Raw genomic sequence first — 10,257 nt, forward strand, 5'->3', positions numbered from 1 at the left:
TTTCTGTGTCTCCCGTGTCTCTGTCTGTGTCTATTTGTTGGTCTAGTGTGCTTTTTTTAGTTACTTCCTGTTTTATTTTGAAGCTGCCTTTCCTCGTGTGTTGCTTGTGTTTTCACTTCTGTTCTTTGTTCCTCCTTCCCCTACCTTTTCATTACCTTGATCTGTTTCACCCATGTCTCCTTAATTGGTTCCTTTTGGTCCTGTTTGGTTCTGCCACTCTGCTGATACCTCCGTGTTTGTGGACCAACCAGGTTTGTGTTTTGCATCATTGTTTCTCTCCGTTTTTTTTGTTTTGTTTTTGTTTTTCATATTTGGATTGGTTACCTTTTTGAAATGGAATTTAAAGTTTTGCCTTCGTAACCCTGCTGAGAGTTTCTTTGATTAAACTTGCACCGGCCTGCGAGTTGCGTCTGCACTTGGTTCCTTCTCTGACAACCCCTGACACTTTGTCCAAACAAGGAAGTACAGTGAATGTCAGTGTTGCAATATTCGGTATTCTGACAGATGTGATGGTATTGATACAGTGATATTTTTGCTGATGATGCATTTGTGGTGATGTGTCAAGTTTTTTTTTTGCTGATGTAATGGTAACTATCATGGAATATCTTAAAGGTCATGTCATGAACCAAACATCACGTCTCGCAGCGGCCAAAGGTCACTGACTGACGAGTGAAAAAGTTAAATACTAAAGGCCAAGAAGTGGTTGACAAGTTTTAATTCTATGATCTGTTGTGGCTGTTTCTTATTTTCTTATGGAGTTTATTCCTAAATTAATACAGTCTGGTTTGTATTAAAAAATTTCTACTGTGTTAATAGGACATAAGGAATCTCACATCTGATCCAAGACTCCCGCACATCATTACGAACGCCAGCTTTGACCTGCAAATGAGTACGTGCACGGCAACACCCCTGCTCGACTGCAGGTAAGAATCTTGTCTGCCTCCGAGATCTTACTCAGCGGCATACTTTGTGTCAAACTTTTGTTTGTCTTACTGGCAATATGAGTCATTGTGTACAAACTAAAACAACATTGTCAAGAAGATAAACTTTTCTTCTCTTTTTAATCGTGGAGGGCTGAGGTAGCTGGCAAACTTCATCCTCTTTGTTCCTTTCAGTGATGTGTTGACACTTTGACGGAGCTCCATTTTTTCAGTGGAGCTAAACTACATCAGCAAATGGTTGTGAAATTTCAGCGAGGAATGTGCGCACGAGTGGGACAAATATGAACTTGTAGAGTAACATTCCTTCGTCTTTAATATGCAGGCGAATGTGCCAAACATTGGGTGGTCGTTCTTGCAGAATCTCTGTGTTTATTCTAATGGTTTTGTACCTGTTTGAAGGCTCTGCTGTGTGTATGAGACGGCGCTGTCACACATTTATGAACCCTTGTGACACTAAAAAAAAAACAAATCTTTGTTCTCACTTACAGAAAGAACAGACGCTACATATTTTTTTGGAGCAGGGGGGTCATATTTAGGACTAGTACCTTCAATCATGTTTAAAGCAGTTAAAAGCTTAATGGTTTGGTACATTTAATCAAACTGTAACAACGTTATTTAAAAATAGGCCTACCTGTTTACATGAAAACATTCCCTCTAGAATTTTTTTCATGACATTTTCGTCAATTTTGCTCTCAAAACTTGCACGAGACCAATGTTCTGTTCATTGCATTTGAGTTAATGACTTATTTTTTTCATTTTTTTAAGTGATGTATTGGTTTGATGGTCTAATGTGTATTTGTACGAGCCGCCCCCCCCGGAACAGTCTCTCTGAGGAGATCAGGTCTGCAAGCACTTTATCCTCCTTTAAAACTCTTTTAAAAACACATTTTTACACATGTGCTTTTACAGGAGTTGTTTTATGAGTGTACTTTTACTCCGCATCAAGGGCAGTACATTTTATGTTCTGACTGTTTTATTCCTTCCTTTATCGTCTTTTAACTGTCTTCTTTTATTGGGTTTTATTCTTCTTATACATTTTTTTTATATTGTTTTATTCTCTTTCATGCTTTATGTGTTTCACCTTTTAATGTCCTTATTTGTTGTTTTCCTTACACTTCTCTTTGAATCTGTAAAGCACTTTGTAACCCTGTTTTGAAAAGTGCTATATAAATAAAGTTTATTATTATTTAATTCAAATTATCGTCACAACATCTTACTAGAAATTGTATTTGTGAAGCCCCAAAATTGCAGAATGCAGTAAAGGATAACAAGACAAATCCAAAATATACCTGAATACACAAACTACGCAACTGTTGGCAGGTTTCTGATTAAAATGCTAACCCTAACAGTATTATTATTGGTGATTGCTATAATGTTGACATGTAGGCTCTATATGCGTTATGCTAAATCTCAGTAAAAATGGTGTTTTAATCCTTTTGGACCGTCAATGCTGATAAATGAGTTAAAACAGCCGTTGAACTCTCAGGTATTAAATATTGAGTAGCAGAAGCTTTGCAAGTAGTATTGCACCATAGTAGCTCAGTATTGGGGCTGCAAGGTGACGCAGGTGGTTAGCACTGTTGCCTCGCAGCAAGAAGGTCGCCGGTTCACAGCCCGGTGAGGACACCGGGATCTTTCTGTGTGGAGTTTGCATGTTCTCCCCGTGCAGTGTGGGTTCTCTCCGGGTTCTCCGGCTTCCTCCCACAAGGTCCAAAAACATGCTGAGGTTAATTGGTGATTCTAAATTGTCTGTAGGTGTGAATGTGAGTGTGCTTGGTTGTCTGTCTCTAAGTGTAGCCCTGTGATAGACTGGTGATCTGTCCAGGGTGTCCCCTGCCTTCACCCTGAGTCAGTTGGGATAGCCACCCCGCTAAGCAGTGTATAGATAATGGATGGATGGATGGATAGCTCTGAAATGGACTAAAGTAACAAAATAATGACAAACATTAAAGCAAAGTAAATGGTCTTTCATAAAATTGTTAGTATACAAGTTTGCAAGTATGCAAATGTGGGCGTTTTACAGCAAAGTTTTACAAAGTCACAGTATCAGCCCAACACAGGTCTCAGTGCGATTGCTGTGCTGCTATGCACAGATGAAACACTGTAAGGCAAAGCAGTCGTCTGTCGGCAAACCTTCACAATAACTAGGAGTAACAGAACTGAAACAGTAATAACACAAGCAATGGTTAATGTGATCCAAAACCCCTCCATTGGTGTCACAGATATGGGATGCAGCACATCGCTCTCTCTGTCATAAACACAGTTGAGGTTGCTCCTGAGTCTGTACAGGACTTTACATCCCTTCGTTTCTGTCTGGATGTCAGTGACTTTAAAGACCTCATAGGAAGGAATGAGCACCTGGTTATTTAGCTTCAAGGCAGAGTAACGTGTCACATTGGCACCAAAACACGAGTGTACTTCGAAACATGAAACGTTCCCCGTAAAGTTCTCCTCATCAGAACCTAATATGAAGGTGCTGAAACGAACCTGCTCGTTGGAGCTGTTCAGGTGATGTTCAAGAGTGTCTGTTCTGTACTTTGTGCTGAGACACGTCACTTGACTGTGTTTCAGGATTTGAATGGCTTCACTTAGTAAAAGATAAAGCGGGCAGGATTCAGATGCCTTCTTTTGTTTTGCAGAGCTGACGTTGTGGTTGACAGGTTGCAGCCAATTTGTGTACATGTATAAAGCTGTTAAATGATGTTTCTCCATGTACTGGTGTGCAGGCTCTTGAACGTTTCGCTCTGCATCGTTCCAAGCCTGACTGAAGTTTATACTGCAGCTTTGCCATTTCTGCATTACGGCTTTATCGGTCAGAACTGCTGCTTTGGATGTGCAGTCGCCAAACACGATGTCACTGGATGTATTGGTTCGACCCTGAGCGGGGCTCTGATATGAGGGGGGAAAAAAAAAAACCTTGTCAAAGAGTATCCAGCAGATGGCGACATATTCTACATAAACAGTATCAAAATCAATTACAATTTATACGTGTCAAGCACTTTCTAAACATAACTTGGAGGAGAGCATCTCATACAACGGTTAAATCCTGTAGAATGTGATGGTAGTAAACATGCTCAGTGTAAAGTTTGACATTATAGCGTTCAAGTTTTACTTACCTCTCCAAGAGCACCCCTCCTGAGTAATATATATATGACTATGAATGTCAGCAGGCCCACTATGACAACAAGAGAAGTCAGCGCACATGTAGAGGCTTTTCCGTGACATATTTGTCTCATCCAGGAAGGCATAGTGCATCTGGAAAAAAAAAGGAAATGCATCCTTTAACACAAGTGTTTAGGGCAGGGGTCTCGAACTCCGGTCCTCGAGGGCCGCAATCCTGCAAGTTTTAGATGTTAACCTCTTCCAACACACCTGATTCACATGATCAGGATCGTTATCAGGCTTCTGCAGAGCTTGATGATGAGCTGATCATTTGAATCAGGTGTGTTGGAAGAAGGAAACATCTAAAACTTGCAGGACTGCGGCCCTCGAGGACCGGAGTTCGAGACCCCTTGTTTAGGGTCATTTGGGTCACTGGAAAATGCTTTTTATATTGTCTTCCTGGGTTCAAGGATGAAACCCTGTGATCTGATATATGAGGTTGCACATGTTGAAATTTGAAATGCATGTGATTTTTGCTTGCGTTCATTGCTGGCTCTCTAGATACATGCGTGGTGAACCTTAGTGCTCGGGCACAAATGAACAAAAGAGAGGAAAGACGGGTTATCAGCTTTGATCATCCATGCGCTGACAAACTGTGCAGACAAACTTTAGCGGATTGCATCGTTTTATGCTGTATTCTGATTGGTTCATTTGTAGATGTGGATCACACTGTGAGAACTTTTTTAATTTTGTCAAATTTTGCTGCAAATTTGTTGGCAAAACTCCGCTTTGGCTGTTGATTTCTCACAGCGTGACGTAGAACCTCTGCAGTGGACTGATGACCACAGAGCTTTACAATGTTTTTTTGTTTGTTTTTCTAACGTCTCATACTGCTCAAATTAACATGAAATCATTGCACTTGTGAATGTGACTACAGATAAAAATGTAAGTGGTTATTTGTCCTTATTAGCTCTTCTCTTCAGTTAGCGAACGCAAAGGTACCTCTAATGTGTGAGTAGATGTGCAATGGCAAGAAAAAAAGCACATTAGTCTGACATTAACCAGTAGTTTTGTAAATCTTAAGTTTGCTGAATTGGTTTCTAACTTACCAAATCATGAGCAGCACTACGATGAAGTGTGGTCTTTTATTTGAAAAGGTGTTAATAGACCTTTTTATCGGGGTGAAAAAGAAAAACTGCTCCTGTTTAAGTCTTTGTTTTGCAGCTGAGTGACCTACCTACCAAACAGGATTTGCCAGCATTACCACACGTAGCACCTCCCTCTGGCATTGTAAACAGTGACATGACAAAGCCAGTGTGGAGCACACTTGATAAACACACGGCGTGTGAACATGAGAGGGGGAAATAAAACTGCACAAGCGCTTTCGGTGACTGCCAAGTAGTTTTGCATCAAACAGTAAATACCGTGCAGACATCATATGCATGAAAAGGTCCATATTAGCTGTGGCACTGTTGAGCGAAGGTAGTAAAAGAACGTGTGAGCCGTGCGGTTTGACCTGTAAATCCTGTAATGTGGAGCTTCTTTGCTGGCAAACGACACTTCACTCTTCACGTTTCTTTCAGAGGAATGTCATGCCACTGTTAGAAGCTATTGGCAGGAGAGAGGTAAGCCAAAACATTCAGATTTTCATACTCCCGCTATAGCATATAAGAATGTTTACTGAAGGATCAGGGTGATACTGCTTCATTCTTGATCATGGTTTACAGTTCTTTCTTCTTTGCATGTTTGATCTGCAAGTAAAAACAAACCAAATCTGATCTTTGTCCGTGACACTTTGTACTTTTTTCATTCAGATATGACGTTTTCCGAAAAAACATCGTGCGAGTGGAAATCACTGAGAAGCTGGGCAGCCCTTTGTGCGTTGTTGGGCGTGGTGCTGCTACTGTATGCTGACCCATTTCTAATACTCTGGTGGCCTCAGAGACCATCTGAGGTGGGTGGATTTTATATAAACATGTGCAGTTCGCTCATCAGATTTCTTCAGGATTGGATTTTTTTTACACACATACTGAATTTGCTCACTGTCTTATCTGTAACGACAGCAGACGGTCGCGTTACCTCTGGATATGGCCACAGAATCCATTGATGACATGTACGATGGCTGCCAATCGAAAACGGCCTCTGTGATCGACCTCTACGGTGTGTTCGAGTGGCACTTCAACAGAAACTTCAGTTTTGCCTGGGCTTTCGCCGAAAGACACGCAAAGAAACCTGCGCACAAGGACCTGAAAGAAGACCATGCAACAGTTTTGTACCTGTACACCAAAGTGAAATTCATCCGAGACGAGTTCAACAAAGCAGTGAAAAGAGGGAAACAAAAGTACAGCACGGATAAATTCAAGTTTCACTACTTCTATTTCTACTTGACGAACGCCATTCAGGTTCTGCGCCAGAGCCAGACTCAGTGCAGAACCACCTATCACAGGACGTGGAAAAAGTTCAAGCAAAACGTCGTCAACACCGACATGCGATTTGGCGTTTTCATGTGGACGACTTCGAGCAAGAGCTCAGCTGGGTTCGGCAGGAATGTTTCCTGTTTTGAGATCAACACGTGCCTCGGTGCTGACATCACATATTACTCCGGCGTGAGCCAGAGAGGACAGGTGCTGATTCCGACCTACGAGGTGTTCAAAGTCACAGATGTCGTCACCAATGATCCATGGTGCGGCGTGGTCTATAAGCTGCAGAGCACCAAAGCACCGAGGACAGTTCTCAACTGTAAAGTAAATGAAAAGCTCATAGATTCATATTTTGAAACTGATTCAACGCACTGGCAGGGAAGCAGGGTTGTGATGATGTCGGCCTGTGTGATCTTGCTGATAAGTGCTTTTGTCCTTGTTAAACAGCAGCAGAAGTGTTTCGTGGCTGCAGTGCTGGGCGCTCTGCTGGTGTTGATAGTTGTTGTATTAATGGTGTGTTAGTCAGTAAACACAATAGGCCTGATGGTTATGGTTGTTTTTGAAAGTTATGAAGGAATACAAAGTTCTCTTTACGCTCAGAGCACATGTTGTTAAAAATAAATGTCAAATAATTCACGACTCTCATTTTGTTCATTATTGACATCAGCAAGTTTTAGACAGGAGAAAAATCTGATAACTGTTATCAGTGGCGGCTGGTGAAGCTTTTTGTTTGGGGGGGCGCAGGAATGCAAATGACCTTTTATTTAAAATTAGAATATGAGTAACATCAGGCACAGCGATTTGCAGGAATGCAAATTGTCTACCTTTGGAGGATATTCTAGTCATAATCTAATTTAACATGATCAAGACTGACCAGAACTAAATTTCAAAACCATTCATCAAACTTTCATCAGTATTTACGGGATCTGTACAAACTCTAAACACATAAATAATGAAAAAAACACTATTCAGGACTCCAGATGAACTTTTTCACTGGTAGCCCCGGTGCGACCCACTTTTTCATTTTGTTACACGTCCCACCTGGTCATAGGTAAAACATATGACTTGCTGAAGATTTTCTTATCGATAGACCATTTACTGATGCTCCCTGAACGCCCCACATAGCAGGCTGCGGGAGTTGCTGCTTGGTGGCTGCGGTGTGCTCTGATAGGTGACCAAAAATGACTTGACACTCAGTAACACTCAAGTTCTGAACTGTAGGCCTCAATCCAAATACACAGCAGAATTAAATATGATTGAACTTTCACTATTTCCATTTGATTGTTCTCCCTGTATTAACCAGCCGCCACTGACTGTTACATTTGCCTTTCAGTGGGACTGTCAATAGTCACAGAAAACTTTGCATGTACACTAATGGGGCAGGTTTAAGTATTGTAAGCCACTAGGAGAAATATTCTAGATTATAGATAAAACAGACTTTTCTGGACATTTTTGTTCTGCAGTGGCTCCTGATTACAATCAAACAGGAATGTGCAGACTTTGAGTTCCGCCCTTGAGTGGAATGGCCTGCAACTGGTTAAGGACAAGCAGGAGTTCCCTTCTTAACGCATCACTAAAGGTGAGACTATATGACAACAGAGCTGTAGATAAAAGTCTGAGTGTCTTCCCTTGATATCTGCTGTGTTTGATAGATTTTAAACATGCATGGAAATACAGTTCATGCTTTTACCTGCAGGTGTAGAAATTTTTCATAGGGGTGATAAGATAGCCTTGAGGTGGCACACATAAATCAAAAGCCATAACCGAGGCTATTTAAAAACTGTTAATATGGGAGTTAAGAAATTAGTCACTGATGTACCTCAGCTCCTTATTTTCCAGTGATGGTTGCTATTATCTGGTGTGCATGGACTATTTGAAGGGGAGCACATCCAGAGTTTATGATTTCAGGACTGAAAATTCTGTCCCACATGTGTGATAATTAATCCAACGACAGCCAATGACGGTACAATAAAAGATGTTTTCATTGCTACCTTTTGCTGTATTTTGATAGTCGCTGTTATTAATTAAAGGTCACATTCTATAACGTTCTAAATATTGTATTTTTTTGGGCTGCAAGGTGGCTCGGTGGTTTGCACTGTTGCCTAGCATTAAGACGGTCGCTGGTTCGCGTCCCAGTGAGGACACCCAGGATCTTTCTGTGTGGAGTTTGCATGTTCTCCCCGTGCAGCGTGGGTTCTCTCCGGGTTCTCCGGCTTCCTCCCACAAGGTCCAAAAACATGTTGAGGTTCATTGGTGATTCTAAATTGTCCGTAGGTGTGAATGTGAGTGTGCTTGGTTGTCTGTCTCTAAGTGTGGCCCTGTGATGGACTGGTGATCTGTCCAGGGTGTTCCCTGCCTTCGCCCTAAGCCGGCTGGGATAGACTCCAGCCCCTCTGCGACCCTAGTGAGGATTTAGCGGTGTGTAGATAATGCATAGATATTGTATTTTTACCAAAGGGATCAGACTCATGGTCACTTTTTCCTTTTGGATGGCCTTCAAACATCTTCTCAACAAGGAGAGTCATTTGGAAAACTTTCTGTAGTAAAAAGCTGCAGATGTCAAACCAACAAAAGAGGGAAACAGTGCCACCTTGTGGGAAATAACACACATGGGGTTGTCTTTCTTGGGTGTGTTAGAGCACATGCAAATGAGAAGAAATAATAATTGGAGAAGTAACTGAGGCCAATACAATACATGACAAATTTGCATTGCATCAATGAGAAACGTGTTATTGTCATTAGTCTGAGTCACTACATAAACCAGATTGTGATGGCGGATATGAACATTTACTTTCACACATTATGCTGTGATGCTGATGTGATGTTTTTAACATTGTTTGGGTTATGAAAACTTGGTATCAGAAAGGGAAATAATTGAAAGTAGTCTTTCCACTTGTTTGGGGATGGTGAAATGGGGTTAAAGGATCCAAATCAGTTAGTTGTCCATTACACTTAAGTTCAAAAACTCCTTTCAGGGTCAAGAATGCAAACAAGATTCACTGCGATAACTGAATGTGCAATTAAACTAAATGTAAAACGTAATTTAATTTGATTCCATTTATTTTACTAATCAAATTGTTTCACAGAAATAAATACAAACCACAGCTATTCTTGTCCTATTTGCACACCATGCTGAATGATCTAATCAGATGTAAATGCATGTATCTCTTGCACAACATCTGCCAACTTAACATGCAAATAATTCTCAAATTCATGCAGTCACTCACTCACATCAAAAGCTTCCACGATCGCACATTACTCAAACAAATTAAGCAGTAGAAACTTACTAAGGATGTATAACATTTATTATATCATTTATTCTGTCACAAACAAGCAAAGATTACTTCAAAGAAAAAAAGAAAGGTCAGAACAATCAAACAACTTCTGCTGTTTTCAAGGGATTAGCACTACCTGTTAGTTCAGTTGTTTCAATCCAACATGTTATCATAGGTCAGTATACAGAACAGACGCATGCATGTAAATATAAAAAGGCATGTTGACAGTTACAATGGTAGTTAGAGCTTCCCAAAGCAGCTAAGTTTTCCGTTCCTGTGGAGGTAGAGAAAAGGCTGAACAAACCCACTGAACAAAATTATGCTTGATGAAATGGCGAGCGCAGTGGAAAGAAATAAATCATCAAAGCAACATTGGAGTGGAATTACAGCCAGATAGGAAGAGAATCCAATGGCCATGTAAGTCATGATTATCAAAATGATTTTAAAGGCCTTTCTCTTCATTGCATTGCTCTTCTTCCTCTCTGAGAGTTTTTCTCCTGGTCCAGGGTGTTTCAAAGC

The 10,257-nt window shown here is 40.9% G+C and overlaps 1 protein-coding gene across 1 annotated transcript; it reads left to right on the plus strand.

Annotated features, from left to right (window-relative positions):
- Window positions 1-5,859: 5,859 nt before the first annotated feature.
- Window positions 5,860-7,099, plus strand: LOC103353566 (T-cell ecto-ADP-ribosyltransferase 2-like). The gene is made up of 2 exons (XM_008276609.1): window positions 5,860-5,997; window positions 6,107-7,099. The coding sequence occupies exons 1-2, from the start codon at window positions 5,860-5,862 to the stop codon at window positions 6,983-6,985; spliced, it is 1,017 nt and encodes a 338-aa protein (XP_008274831.1). The 3' UTR covers window positions 6,986-7,099.
- The last annotated feature ends 3,158 nt before the right edge of the window (window positions 7,100-10,257 follow it).

Source organism: Stegastes partitus, unplaced genomic scaffold (assembly GCF_000690725.1).
Source record: "Stegastes partitus isolate 25-593 unplaced genomic scaffold, Stegastes_partitus-1.0.2 Scaffold77, whole genome shotgun sequence".
Lineage (NCBI taxonomy): Eukaryota > Metazoa > Chordata > Actinopteri > Pomacentridae > Stegastes > Stegastes partitus.